Source organism: Cyanistes caeruleus, chromosome 2, assembly GCF_971803275.1.
Source record: "Cyanistes caeruleus chromosome 2, bCyaCae1.hap1.1, whole genome shotgun sequence".
NCBI classification, from domain to species: domain Eukaryota; kingdom Metazoa; phylum Chordata; class Aves; order Passeriformes; family Paridae; genus Cyanistes; species Cyanistes caeruleus.
In genome coordinates, this window is record NC_141702.1 from 43,361,826 (window position 1) to 43,378,083 (window position 16,258).

General features: G+C 36.2%; 1 protein-coding gene across 1 annotated transcript in view; it reads right to left on the reverse strand.

Annotated features, from left to right (window-relative positions):
* The window catches only part of PREP (prolyl endopeptidase), an 84,383-nt gene that overhangs the window by 32,966 nt on the left and 35,159 nt on the right, over window positions 1–16,258 (reverse strand). Inside the window, exons 8-10 of the mRNA XM_086876682.1 lie at window positions 14,137–14,328; window positions 5,484–5,681; window positions 1,760–1,863 (exon numbers count right to left, since the gene is read on the reverse strand). Coding sequence (XP_086732808.1) covers window positions 1,760–1,863; window positions 5,484–5,681; window positions 14,137–14,328 — 494 coding nt within the window. The remainder of the gene's footprint in view (window positions 1–1,759; window positions 1,864–5,483; window positions 5,682–14,136; window positions 14,329–16,258) is intronic.

The following is a 16,258-nucleotide window of genomic DNA, read 5'->3' on the forward strand; positions in this document are numbered from 1 at the left end:
TGATTTCCAAGAGGTTGCCACACTGAGATCATTTGTTGGTATAAGGCAAAACTGGATGACTGGTGAGCCAGGAGTACTCTTTAAAAGCACTGATCACAATATAACTACACAGGTCTCATTTCCCTAGAGCTGGAACTGAGCAGGAGCTGAGTAAGGAGAAAACCAGGGACAGTGATACTGACTTCCACCACATCACAGCCTAGCTCTGTCACTGAATCTCTGCCAGTGTTTGACAAAGTGAAGGTTTCCAAGGGCAAAGCAATAGCATGTTTCCTCATTGAAATTATTTGTATTACTGTTCTACTTTACCTTAATTTAGCATGTAATTGATTTAAGTGTAAAACAAGATTTTATTTTTCCAGACATTTATTTTATAAAATTTGATTTACCAGAAAAATATATTATTTCTAATTTACAGAAACCTCTTCTATACCCTTTTTAATTACATGGGTATTTGTGTTTCATTATTATCCTTCTGGGTCTGATGGCAGCACTACAATTGTACCAAGTTCTTTCCTAAGGAGAATGAAGTTTTCTCTTTCTTATCCAGCTTACTCTGCCCTAAAGTTATACTGAGGAAGTCTCTTAATGAATTTGAGCGAAGCAGAAAAAACGCATTCTCTGCGAGAGCGTTTTCAGCAAATTGTTCTCTACCACACTCTTATTTCTGTCTGGAGATGCACAGACAAACAGAAGGGGCTATTTACAACCACCTCACGTACTACTAAAGACATACTACTGTCTTTAAGCTTTTAGAGAATGTGCCTTGTGCATGTGTCAGAGGCAAAATTCAAAGTAAGATATTAAGAGAAGTATCTAATCTCTTTTCAGAGACTCCAAGCCATGCTGTCACATGGCTTCATGTTGCTTACTGTCTACATAATTTCACCTTTTTGCAGGCTAAGCTTATTTAAGCTCCACTCTTGGCACTAGATTTTGTTATGCCTTTGTCCATAGAAAGAAAAAGCCTCTATTCCATTCTTACTCTTAGTGAGAAGATAAAAAAATCCTACATATAAAAAAATGAATCAACCCTCCAATATTTATTCTATAAATAGGTCTTAAACATGCTAAGAATCACAATATAATGACTATTTTTCTAAACCCCTAATAATTTCAGTTGAGTTACTATCCCCAGATGTTTTTAAAAAGACAAGAAGATGGGCACTTAGTGACATGTTTAGTGATGGACTTGGCAATATTAGGGTTATGGTTGGATTTGCTCATAAAATGTCTTTTTCAACCTAAATGATTCTGTGATTTCAACAAATTTCCATGAACTCTCTCTAGAAGTTTCATACCTATCTTAAAAGTCCTGACCTGGGCATAGTATTTTACCAGGGTCTTATCAAAGCTGTGTTTAGTGGAAAGCTCATTTAGTACTTAAAATGTGTATTTTGTATAATCCTTTTAGTCACAATACTTGTTATGAGGTCAAAGCAGTTGTCTGTGAAAAACCCTGTGTTGTTCCATGTAATCTGTAGCTTACACTGTTTCCCATTGAAGTAATTTCTCTTAACTTTATAAACCTTAAGTTTAACCAATTCTTATACACCTTCACTATCTGTGCACCTCCAAAAGAGTCCTCATGCTACTACACTGAGATCCTTGTTTGAGCCTTTAGAGCATCTACAATAGTATTTCAGTTCAAAACCAAAGCATGGTTCTAAAGCAAGTCTCCTCACCAATAACTAAGTCCAATTGTCTTGAGCTCTTGCATAGGTGGTTAGAGCAAGACAGCAGGGTTCAAGTTTATTACCTGAATTGTCTGGTAAACCGAAGGATCAAATCCTTTAACAGTCACTTCTCGGAAAACCGTTGGCTCCAGTTCCTCTTTGGTCAGATCACAGTGATATATAATACCTAAAATAAGAATACAGTGCAAGCTTGTCAGCTTAGTATACACCCATCACTACAAAGATGCCAGTTTAGGCACTCTGATGGAGTCATGAATGGTAAAGATAACTCAGCAGGGTGAAAAACTGTAGTTCTGGACTCATTTTTTTCATTTATTATACAATTTAACACTTACATATATGCATTTTGTCTAGGGAGGGTACAAAGGCTTTCTGTGCAGAAAGAACAATTCTCACCATTCACACAAAGCCAGGGAGCTTAAGCAAAATAGGGGGAAAAAACCATTTACATAAAATTAGAAAGGACTTATTGAGAACAATAATGTTGGTAGAAAGAAATGTATAGTCAAATTTAAAACACTCCCTTTGAGATCCACCAGACTGAGAATAAATATATCAAGAATTTCACTCAGGTCAACAATTTTCTCATTATGATAAAATATTTAAAATTAAAATTCAAATGTCCCAGATAACAGAAAGAGATAAATATCTACTTGAAATTGTGGCAGAGTAGCACAGGTTACCTATGGAACAGAACAAAATCTGGTCTTGAGTAATTTCTTTTACATCCTGATCCTGCAGGTTTGAAGGCAACTTCACTTGAGTTGTATATACGGTTTCCAAAGGATTATGCACATGAGAAAACTTATATCTGTAAATAGTATAAAGCTTCTACGTTGCAGCAGAGGCTGAAACACAGGGAATGCAGCTATCTAAACACTACACAGATGTGTAATTAGCCAAGACTAACTTTGCATTTAAACTACAAAACAAATTTCCTGCCATTCAATCCTAATAACATTTGAGTACGTATCATACAATGTATTTGCACCTGGTTAACACACTAAAAAATCCTAATATTCATGACTGTACTACAGATACATGTGACACATAAACTAACTTAAGTGTTAATTATTGTTTTTCTCCTTTACAACAAGCCTTGCCAGTCCATTTGGAACATATATTAGGGAAAAGAATACTAAAAGGTATAATAAATACTAAATACTAAAAGTAAGTACTTTATTGGGATGCTCTATGTAATAAAGTTAACCAAAGTGGACATGACTTGATTGAAATCCTGCTGTATGGTGTGTATAATAGATATATTCAGGAAATAGTATTACTACACAGGTCTTAACTGTAAAAATTCATACTGACTAAAACATGAAATAATGAGGAAACTTATCTGATACCAGAGAATTGCCTCTTGAAGTTAGTTTGATAGACAGGAAAATCAGGAAGATAGAGATTGGTAAAAAAATACAGATGTAAACTAACATTTCTAGCAACAAGTAAAATATTTCTCCGTAACAGTGGACTAAAAGTAGGACTACCCTAGTCTGCTGGGATTTTTTTTTTACTTATCACAAAATGACTTGCAGGCCAAATCAGGTTGATAGGCGCAAACCAGCATTAAGGCAGCATTTCCCATAAAGATCAGGATCCAGAAAATGATGTGGAAGCGCAGTGTAAAGCCCTCCAGGCAGCAACAGCAGAGCAGCTGTTTGACACACAGGCAGCTGCCTAAGCTGGGTAATGTACTGGCAAACACTGCACACAGAGCGGGCAGAATTGCCACATCTTAGCAAACCACATGATGAAGAATAAGCACAGTCACAGACTGCATTTCCAGAGCAAATCAACCTAATGTTACAATAACATGCAATTCAACCTCTGCTACTGCATCTCTTGTTCTGTTGTATTTTTAGTGTCATAGCAGTTAACATTAAAAAAAAAATTGTAATATTTTTAACTGTTTTGGTGGATGCTAAATAAATGCAAAATGCTGGAGTGGTCACCTAAGCATCTGACTAGAGTGGACAGCAGGGATAACCGTATTTTTGAGAGAATAATGAAAATTATTTTACTGTGTCAACATATATGGGTTTAGAACTGCTTTATTCATTATTTCATATATATGTTCATTATTACTTTTGTTGTAGGTATCAAACATGAGTATGTTAATTTGTTTCTCATTAGAAAAAAACCAATAGCCCAACCTAATACAGGTGCAAATTGTATTGATTTCCAACAGTAAAATAGGAATATCTAGGTTAAACAAGAATCAGCTCCATACCTTTTGGATGATTATTCCACTGATGAGGTGAACGGAAGCTGCACACAAACTAAAAAAGGATCCATAAACCAACCCAAAAATTACCTCTCTGGCCTGCTTTCCTTATTCTTTCTTTATCCCCATACAGTCTACTTACATTTCTTATCTTCCCCTTTTCTTCCAGATTCCAGGTCACTCTGCCCCATTTAACAGGGCTATGCCATACTGAATTCTTTGTAGATGATAAGCAAATGAATGAAAAGGAGAAAAATAATCTGCCTAAGCAACGAGCAGGCAGTGAGAGCAGCTGTTGCTGGTCAGCTGTAAAGCCACAGGCTAAAACAGATCTGAGCTTTTCCCCTACACATTTTTAGCAGCTGCAGAGACTCTACTGGCTCAGCTGAGACAAATGGTGCAGGCCTGTAAAACTGGCAACTTCTGGCCCATAATGGGGGCAAGTGAACTAAGAATGAAGTTAGAAATAAATGCGAGAGTGTCCTCAAGCTAATCTCCACCTGCAATGGCTGTAACAATCTGAATGTTGTTTAAAGAAGGAACTGAAAATATATCATATTTCTGTTTATGTGAACAGTAAGATAATAGGCAATTCATCACACTTCTCTGCTAAGACTGAAACCGAATTTTGATAATTTGACATAATCCTTTCTAGCAAAACCAGCAAATTTATCTTAAGTATTTTACAATGTATTTGCAATGTAATATTGCTGTGCTGTATATACATATAACTAAAACAAGCAGAAACAGAGGTCAGATGCTATCAGAACCTTTTTTTGTCCCCTTATGATACAAAACCTTGGAAGAAGATAAATATCCTGAATAACCCAGAAATATCCAGACAAATATCCTATCTGCCCCTTCATATTTGAATCTTGTCTTGTATTAGGTATTGATTGTTTGGGCCATAAAGAAAGAAGAAGAAGAAGAAAAAAGAGTGAACAATAAATACAATTTCTTATTGTATACTAGATTGACAATTGTGTAGAAACTCCCTTCCTATGCAAAATCCTAGTATATTTACTGTTTTACCACACCTGCATTATGTAATGCTTTGGACAGGTCTAGTTTTGCAGGACTGCAAAGAAGATTAGCACACCAAATCCAACAAGGCCAAGTACTGTAAGGACAGACACTAAGGATACTCAAATAAGGCTAGGCATAAATGAATCATAAAACTGCCAGAGAACAATTTCTGTGACTTTTATTAATGTTCTTTAAAATTGCAATTAAAAATTACATTAAGCACATTAACAATTATATTTTACTGAGATTTTCACCCTCTGTCTTGCTGTATGAAGCAAGAACTGTGCAAATGCTACAATTTTATCTCCAGTACAAGTCAGTCTTGAGTTTTAATGCAGGTATCTCAAATATTAGTAGTCACATTATTTAGGCTTGATAGATCAAAGACTGATACATTTTTTGTGCACAATCACTGCTAACATGGGTGGAAGTAGTTTTATACAAATATACCAAATAACTACTAAACTACAGAAAATTAGAAAGACGCTTCTAAGGAAAAGGAACAATAATATGAGACAAAAATATCTTACCTGGAGATAAAAAGGAAGTAAACTGGTAGAATATTTCAGTATCCTTCTTTTGGCCACTATATCCCACAATACTACCAACTTCTAGGGGAAAAGTCTTGAGATGTGCACCAGTGGCTAGGTCATGAAGCTGCAGGATATTCTTCACATCATGCAGGTAGCACAAAACCAGGAAATTGGACCTCACACAAGCAACCCATTCTGCACAGCATGGAAATGAAAAACAATGCCATGGAAAATACAATTAAAAAATGTAAGAAAGAAAACAATCAGACATACTCTGCTCCTGAAATTCTTTAGCATACCTAAATGCATGCAGCAAAATTTCTGACACACACTGCCTTTAACTCTAAAATCTTTGTAAATGAACCCAAAATAAAGTCTGACATTCTCTGGAAATGCATTAACCATGCTGCTTAAAGTTAATTTATGCAGACATAAGAATAAAGAATTGCTTAATCAATATGCTTATGCATTTGGGATATTTATAGATCAATACTGCTCTTAAATATCACATATTTCAATGCATAACCCAAGCAAAACATTTATCTTTGCCAGCAATACTTATGGAAAGTCAGGAAAATAAAAAAAAACATTATGATTTATACCCAAACTAAACTCATAAGGAAAAAAGATGTCATCCAGTATTGCACATTGAGGTATAGAACCTAGATGTTACTATTTGTTTTGGTTCTACTGCTGAAGTGACCGGGAGACTATTCTTGTAAGCAAGCCCTACTGGGTGCAAGAGAGGGGCTATTCTGGGGTGATGTTCTCATCATGTCATTAGAAAAAGCCCCACATGCTTATTCAAGATGCTAATGTTGCTAAAAAGCACTCTTGAGACTGTAAGATAATAGAAGTAGGATGCAGCACAGTGAACTCATTCCAGGCAAAAGGATCCAGGAACAAATCCCTCTGCAGAGGTTCATTGCCTTTATGTTCCTCATGGCAGCCCTAGTTCTAGTCCCACCTTGTCTGTGCAGCTGTGCAGGAATGAAAGCTTCTGCTCCACAGAACTTCTCCCATCTTGAGTTTGTTCCTTGGAATAAGTACTAGACATATGTGAACCTTTATTTCATGGCATGCTAATTTTTCAATTGGACTTTAGAAAATTTAAACAAATTAAAATATCTGGGCTGGCAATTTCTAAGCATCTCTGTGGTTCAACTGACTTATTTCACTTCAATCTCCATCTCTATAGGCTGTAAAGTGTAGAAACTCTTTGGAGCTCCAGTTCGCCCACTATATATCATGTAACAGACTCTCCTGTCTCCTGTGCCACTGGCTTTAGATCTCTAGTGACAAGTCTATTTATTTACTCATACAGACAGGAGAGAGATTAAAACGTCTTAATCTTGCTCAGTATTTCTGTCGTTTAAGAAATAACTTTGCAACAAAAGTATTTTAAATCCTCATTAATTCACAAATTGAATACAAGCAAGACAAAATATAAACAATGATAAAAATTAAAGAAAGTATCCTGAAAGAGGTATTGTGGGACAAAAAATTTTTAATCGCTTGTAAGACTAGGTAAGGAGGTGATTCTTATTCTCTTCCAACTACATATACACAACCTCTTCTCTGACAACTCAGACTGGAAATCTAAATCATGGGCAAAATACCAGTGTGGGACAATGGCCTTTTTTTTATCTGTTGGAAGCAAAGAACGAGGAGATGGAACCAAATGTGCGAGAAATCTGATGTAGAACTGACAGGGGTACACTGTAATGCTGAAGTAGCATTGTGAGATGGAGAATTTATTGTGACAACATTGGAGGAAAAAATATCAGAACATAAGCATACAAAAATTGACAGGATTTCAGTTTTACACTGCTTTATGTTATTCACACCTAAACAGCTCTTTCCAGTTTCCTCAAAGTCCAATAAAACCAAATAATTTGAATTCACCGATTTGTAAAGAAAATAGACTTATAAACACACTTTTACATATTCAGGTTGCAGAATAAAAGTTCTGAGTTTTAGTTTAGTAATTGAAGGTGAAAAGTAGCTATTCTGAAAGTATCCTATATGCTTTCATAGAGAGTTCAGGTCTGTCATGACCCCTAGAGCTCAAAGACCTTCAAATCCTTTAGCTTGTTTCCAAAGGACCAGTGAAATGTAATACTTGTCTTTCTAGACATATGAAGTCATGTTTCATAGACACCTAAAGAAAGCTCTTACTACTTCCCTTTTCCCAAACACTACCATTCATATTTTTTTACCCTCAAACTTTCCAATTTCCTCATGAGCTAGGCTAAATTTGGGAATTTTCTAACCAACGCCCCAGAGAACACTAACTGAAATTTCAGCCATGGCCTGAAATAGTAAGGTACAGCATAACACTGTTTATAAATTAGTAATTGATGTGTAATTTTAGTTCTAGGGTGGCTAAAATTTCTTAAGTGAGGCTGGAGAACATAATAAACGTAAGTCAATAGTTCTATTCAATTACATATTTTGAAATACAGAATCATTCTTGGCTGTATACACAATGAGAATATGTAGTAATTAAAAATATTTTTTACATTGTTGCTGCACAAATTTTCCAACATTTTTACACAGTTTATTAACACAAAATGTGAATTAAAAAGTTAGCATCCCAACAGTATCAGACCTCTTTTGCATGCAGAATTATTGCCTCTGCAATATGAGATCCCATTAATTCCACTGGCATTCTCAGCAACATTTATAATTAAAATGTCCAGTTTTACTCTCAAAATTTCTTGAAAAAATTCACAAAATGGATTATAAACACTCGCAGACAAACTTTAAATGTATATAATATATAGCTTTGCCTCAACAAAAAAAAAAAAAATGAAAGAAAAAAACGTAAAAAAAGTATTTTTATTTTAAAATGACATTGTGGTGCTGCTTTAATTCCTCACTAATTATTTGATTAAACAGTTCAGTTAAATGGTTTTTTTCATTAAGAGCTGATGTATATTATTACTTTGACATATATTTATGAAGAGGTATTACTCTTCTTATTAAAAAGATTCAGTTGCTCAGGAGTAAGGCTGCTGGCTTATATGAGGATTTCTTCTACTACAGAACTTGCCTAGAAAGCAGCAATATCAACTCTCCATCACCTCTCTGGTTTACAAATTAGATGCTCTCAGATGAAGATAACAGATGAGAAGACAATGCAAGATGCTTTTAAAACATTCCATGAGATTTAGGAACACAGCTCTGTGTACAGTACCTGTATTACAACTGGTTTTGGTGCATTGCTAACTGCCTCCAAAACTTACAGTAATGGCAGCTACAAAAAAATGCAAAAATCAAAATAGAGCAAAACATTGAAGCAGACTTGAAAGACAGAAGAGAAAGAAAACACTAAGAACCAACCCTTCTATACACAGCAAGCTAAAACAATGATGAATTATTAACAAGAGCTATTTTTTGACTGCAAGCTTTAAGTTGGGTCTCTGTTATTCCCATGCTCAGCACTGAGAACCACAGATACTGTTGGCGTGTTGCATTAGCAACTAACCTTTTGGTTTTGCTCGTGCATTGCAGGATGCATCCTGCATGCCTCTGTATTTCCTTTTAAGGAAAAGGAAAACTTTTAAGACAGTGATTTCAAATCTCCTGTCTAAGCCTGACACCACTGCTGCAGGCATCCTTCATAGACAAATGAGAAGAAATAAGCACCTTTAGAGTGCAAGTGAACCATTTATTTTGGTTATATATCCCGTTCTGGGATACTGTGAATTGCTTGCCGAGCAATTTGCTCACACAAGCAGTGTTTTTTAAAAAGCTAACTATCTGAAACCTCTCCAGTGTATAGGTCAATTTATTTTCAGTGAATACCAAGGAACAGAGCAGTTACTCTCCTGATTACATCTAATTTATCTACCCACCTACTTCCAACATCCATCAGGCAAGGATTTATACTACTACACAATAAACACTAAGTGGTTGACTTCTCCAACCTTCTTCTGAGCATCTTGCTTCAGGCATCAGAGAGATGAACACACTTGTAGACAGTCCTAAGTACTGAAAGCAGGTGCGAAGAATTATCCTTGGTACCGGCCAGCTCTCTCTGAAGAGTACAGTGACCACTCTGGTGACTACAGTAGGTTACACACAATTCTTCAATAGCTAAATCTGGGCTAGAGGAGATACACTTCGTAACAAGGCCTAGAAAACTGAGCTCAACTGTGTCTGGAACTTCTAGTTCAACCTTTCAGAAATTCATATACTGCTACTTTCCAAAAACTCTTATTTTGTATTTTGACAGCTGTCATTAGTCACAAAGCCATTAACTGGCACCTGCAATGTTGCTGTGAACAACTTTTGAAATAGTTTCAAGAAAAAAAAGGGTTGAATCATCACACGAAGCATCTGTGCCACGAACCTTAATGACTTAAGAGTTTTGACCTTTCCTTTCTGCAGCAGTAACTACAGCATGTTAAGTTGTCTGAATGTCCAAACATGCTTTGACAGATGCAGGCCGAAATGCTGATGGAGAACACACCGTGCTAGAAGAGCCAAGCAGCCATAGAGTTTCAGCAGGAATTGCTGAGCTGATGTATGCTGTGCTTATGGGTCCACTCAAGGCATGTATTGTTGAGTGAGATGAATTAATGTATTTCAATGGACGGCCAAAGCTGTAGCTGCAAGACAGACCTGGAAGGTCATGGTGGTTTCTTTGGTCATCACAGACAGTGACCATAAACTTCAGTGTCTCTGCAGATTAACAGGAACCAATGCTGATCTCAACTAGAATGACCTGTAACCATCACTCAAGGCTACTTACGAGTAGACTTGCAGGTAAAGCAGGAGCAATTTACAGAATAAAACATGAATAATTCTGAAACATCAAAGTAAATGATGACAAGCCCTCACAATATAAAGCATGTATCTTCTCACTGAGACCCCATCCTCAGTGGCAGCCTGCCATGTTAAGATTATGGGAAAGCTTCAACCAACTTCAACAATTCAAGAATTTGGTGCTCCTTCCAGACTTTTTCCTCTTGGCTTCCCTACAGTGCCTAAACACAAATTTCAGCTCACTTCCTCATCTCCTCAGCATTTATGAATTAGTTAGCAGGTTAAAGGTATAAAGAAAAATACTATTTTCCACTAGGGAATTGTAGCTGAGGGAAGGGAATGATTTTACATGCACTGAGTTTAGGTGTGCAGATGTGTACAAGGTACAGGGAGCACTGCTAGCTTTGCCTCTGCTTGTTAAATGGCCAACTGAGATTCAAGGAACTGCTCAAGATCCTCTCCCCATCTACAACATATTCAGGAATATGTCCTACTCCTTAGACCTCCTGATTCAGGAAATCTATTCTGCTTTTCACTGCCACAAGGAAAGGGCCAGACACTTACTACCTGTACTGAGCACTTTGGGTGTGGTGGGGGGGGTGTCACAGTTCTCAAAATGAATAACTTAACCTTCTAAACAGAGCAGGTTTATCCTGTGCCTTAGAACTAGGGCTGCAGGCCTGCTATGGTCAGTCAGCAGTTATGGTTTCGTAGCTGCCTTTCAATTCAGCATGCTTCTTGCAGCTACGTGGTCATTTAAAGCACAAGTTCAATGTCAGATTCAATCTCCTGTGGTTTTATTCACAACTCCCTGAAAACTAAAACTAACACTTTATAAACAAACTCTAAAGAGAAGGAAATCAGTCTCATTGCACTACAATATGCTCTGAGGCACCCTCTTCAATTTCCTTTTAAAACAGCTGTCATTTATTTCTTCCCCTCAGCTCACAGAGTAGAGCTCTAAATTTACCTCATCTCTGTGTAAAATCCCTGCTGACAGTTGTAAAATGAAGTGGATGTACAACCTCACTGCAGGAATATGCTTGATTTTTCCCTGTATTTCCCAAATTATCTCATTTATAAACAGTTCTTGGAAAAGAAAGGGTCAAATCCAAAAGAAAAGTCTATCTTAGAAATATATTGAGGAAACCAAATGACATTCACACATCATGTAAGCATGTGTGTTTGCTTCTTGATTAGACTATATTAGCTGCAGCATCTTTCTAAGAATACAATGATACTTTGTGGAACATCTCTTTATGCCAGTGATAGACACTGGTAGAGATTCTTAATTCTCAATCCTGAATTCATTATTTGTAAATAAATCTATTTCTGTAAGTGCAGCTTTTATGAAATCGAATCTAAGTTAAGACAGAGAAATGAACAGGCTATGTCTTCCAGGCAGGTCATATCAGAGTAGGATCCATATATCCCAATAAAACACATTTGTGACCTGGAGTATCACTAACTATAATGCTTGTGAAGAAATACTAATACAGCTAAATTACATCTTGTTAAAGTCACTCCCACACGTAAGTAAAAAGCAGCAATACCCATTTACCCTCTGAATCACTGCTGTCTTAGCTTTTGCAGAAGGAGCTTCATTACACTGTCATTTCTTTATCACCCGAATCAAATTCACTTGACTCCAAGGTTTTCAACAATGAATTATTAACTGTCATTGCTGTAATTATGTCTTCCTTAACAAAGCTTGGAATGATTAAAAAATCCTGGCATGGAGATTGGCTTGCTTGCTGGCTACATCAAGTGAAGGAGTGAGGTTTTTTTATTTATTCAGGACTACAACTTTGTGAGCGTGATGAAACCACTATATCTTGGTGCTAAAGTATACAACACTAATCTGCAAGTGTCTGTAACAAAGAAGCAACTGAAGAATTTAAATTTACTTTACTGTAAGATCTACTATAGATTTATTAAGATCTACTTAAATCTCATCCTCTTATGAAGACTCTTTCCTTTATTAGTTCAACCCAATTTCTTTACATACTACTCCAAAAAGCTAAAGAGAGAAGTAGACATATGATTACCTGTTCTAGCTTCACATTCAACTACAATGAAAGATTAATGACACACAACATATTCCTGAAAGTCACCCTGATGGTTGTATATTACAGATTATGTTTGCTTTCAAGTGTTTAATGGGTTTACAGTCTAAAGGCCAGTGTCCTCAGCAAACCCATTCATCTGAGGTTTCAAATTTTTTAGTGCAGTTCTTGTTAAGTTCTTGTTACTGTCAAGGCTGTCATGAATAAGCCATTAAATGAATGTTGCATGCATTAAATTTTCCTTTGTGCATGAACATGAACTCATCACGACTTTGCCTTTAGAATGAAACCAAAATGGATTTGAGCTAAATACCACAGTGTAGGGAAGAGAAGATCTGGTATTTATCTGACTGGAAAAGAATAGATAATCAGTGCTTATAGAGCCACTGGTCAAAGATCCTTTGGCTGCCTAGACCACTTTCCAGGTAAATTCACACATGGTAACCGCATTTCATGTCAGTAAAACATTTCTGTTCCATTCTGTTTATACAGTCACCACATCCCAGTCCGATTTGGTCCCACTTTATAAACTGCTGATCCTCATAATTTAAGTATAGCTTAACACACCATCAGTGAATTTGCACACGGCCAAAATTAAGGCTTGGAAGCATTTCTGCACTTACATCTGTTATTAATTTTCTGCTTAGGACTTGAAACATATTTAATTTAAGATGCAGGTTGCTTCTGATTCAACTAGTACCCAATCTTAAGAAAATATTTGTGCTTCACCAAGCTCTAATTTGCTACATTTCCATTCACTAAAATTCTCTAAATATTCTAGACCCCAGTCACTTCCAACATGACTACAATTCTGGATATATTCAGAATCAACATTTATGCCACACTGGGGACATCTAGGCTGTGGCAGAAATCACACAGGACACACTGTGAACTGCAGACAGAAATAAAGATTTTTTTTAAGTGACAAAATGATGATTTTGAAATAGTACAATAGGTTTGTCTCAGTGAGGACAGAAGTTACTGTATATGCACGTATCAAATAATATACACAAAGAGAATTTGACTCATTCTACTAAGCAGCTCTTCACTGGAAAAGTAGCAAACATGAAGAAATTCATATAAAAATTGATTAATAAAAATGTCAGAGTATTTTTGAATAACTAATTATCTTAGATAAATCGTAATTGTACCTTGTACTGTATGGAGAGCAAACTACATAAATGTACACAAGGCATCTGTCAAAAAACAGCTCAGAGGAGGTTCTTCTGTATTATCTGAAACTAATTCTAAGCTTCCATAGAACTTTCTGCAAAATGATGGGATTAAAACAATATACCTTTATTTTAATTATGTCAAAACTAAAGACTTATCCATGTTCTTACACTTTCCTAAGGCTTTTTTTTTCAAGTATTGTTTACTCCCCTTACTCCAGGAACAAAAGAAATCCTGTCTCAAATTCCGACCAATTCTATTCAAAGCATGCTGCAGTACAACCAGGTTTGCTCTTTACCTCTTTCTCCTTACAAAGTCCCTCTTGTTGTAATCCCTGTCTAGTAAACATTTATTTCACTGACATGAAACAGAAAAATATGTTTCCCTCATTTCCTACCAACACAGATTTAAAACAAGGACAGATGAAGCAACTTCACTAGGGCCACATAAGACGTTGATGACAGAACGATATTCTGAATTGTTTCTATCTCAGCAAGTCTTTTAACTGCAAATCCTAAACAAAGTTTAAACACATGGAAAAAGCAAGAAGGTCTGTAAAAGATCATTCAACAGACTAATTACTGAATTAATTTGGAAAAAGCAGAACCTGATGTCTTTAACTTGACATGAACTCTTACCTAGAACATCTTTTTCATGTTCAGGGACGAGAACTTTCCATTTGGATTCCTCTGGATCACTGAAGTCAATGTTGATTAACCGATAATTTGGAGAATGGCGGTTTGTCTTGAAAGTGAACACTGTTCCTTCATTGGTGACATACTCGTACTCAGCCTCAAAGTTATCTATCAGCTTCACCCATTGAAGAATTCCTGCAAGATCAAATATAGATGTCAATTCCTCAAACAAAACCTTTCAACGCCTGAGGGCAAAGCCTTCCTGGCAATTGCTGGAGGCTCGCTCTTGCACAATGGCAGTGACCACAAGCACAGCTATGGAAAGGCCAGAATGTGAACCAGGTATTAAGAACTTCCAAAGAATGCTCCTGATCAATAGGCTGCAGTGGAAAAATGCCAGTTCACAGACACATTAACATGACTGGTTTGGAGGAATTTCTAGCAAAATATAGACAGAATTATGGCTCGTTTTCCATCAGCTTTCCTAAGGGGCATCTGGAGAGCTCAGATGCTTACCACAGAAATGCTTTTTACCACAGTGGCTGCTCTGAAGCCAACACCACTGAGCACATAAGGTTCTCACAAGTGCTCCCTTCTACAAACTTAGAATGAAGGGCTGCAGCTGAGTTGAAAGACTGCACTAAGGTTTCAAGTGCAGTTCTATTTTAAACACTTTTTCTAATATTACTATTTAATTATAAAGAAATAAGATATATATATTTAATTATAGAGGAATTTTAATTATAAAGAAATGTTTGGAAAATGTTCATTTGGGAAATGTTTAAAGAAATGTTAGTTCCTGCAAAAAAATTTAAGTGGAAAACTTTGTATTCTCCTTAAAAGCCCAGAACTTCCTGCAGAATATGAAATGATGCCATTGGAATGAATACAATAAACTTCATCATGAGGAACTTCCCTTTCAACTCAGAAACGACATTCCTGAAATGCTGTTCTGCAGAAATTTATCACCACCAAAGGACAACTACAGTTAGCAAAAACATCTGTGTTTCTGAAGAATGAATTGCATTTTGCCTATCAAACTCCTAGAATATCACACTCAGTAAAAAAGTGGACTTGTCTCAAAAATTAACTGCCTCAGTTTCAGACTATGGTACAGAGTGGGTAGTATTGACTCAACCTGAAGATGAAATTTTAAGACTCTACAGCTTTTTATCCACATTTTCCTGTTTTGCAATAGGTTGAGCAGCTAGTAGAAAGAAAAAGCAGAAGTGTAGCTGCGTAAGATACGTGATATACTTGTTATACAACACAACCTATCATCAAAACTTACTATTGCAAGCATCATACATTAGCTATGCTGGAAAATGAGAATCCTTATTGATAAGTGAAACTAAAGCTCTTACATCTTAAAATAACATCTAGTGCCCTGTCTGCCCCTCTCCTAATGCTACAGGTTGGTCTTCGCTTTTAAGTATAAACAAACAAACTGTCCATAAATCTGTTTGTGAAAGTCTATAACGCAATGTTTGTATCAATAAAAAAGCATTTCAGCTTATTTTATAATATTAAATGCTGAGCAGAATAATGCAAGCAGCTCATACTCGAGCTGTAATTACTGTAAATTTGAAAAAAGAAAAGAATAATTGAGGAAGCAGTGAGATGACTAAGGTTACTTAAACCCATTAGATGTAATAGCAGAGTACTGTCAGGCCTGGTACATTCATAAAGTTTGTATCTCTTAATTGCCATCTTGCTTTAAAGAAAACTTCCCTGTCTCTTCATGCAAAGTGATTAAATTCTATTTTTTGTACTGCTGTAATATGAACTTTCCAGACAATCAAAGTGAACTCAGACATACGTACTTTGTATGTAGACATGCAAAGTGAACTTGGGATCTTGAGTGAATACACTGCCCCTTAACTTTTGATTTTTCCTGAGATCCAAACTTTTGCCCTTCTCAAGAGATTTCACGCTGAAGAAAAATCCTACTAGTCACTCCAGCTGCTGTGAGTTCCACAGAGAAAACCTGCTTTGATGCCCAGTAAAAGCAAAGCAAATCCAGCCTATACTGAACCCTGATAAACACCAGTGAAACCATTTCAGGATTCCAAATCACAGGCATTTTAAGAAATAAAAACTTTACACCATAGCAATACTGGTATCT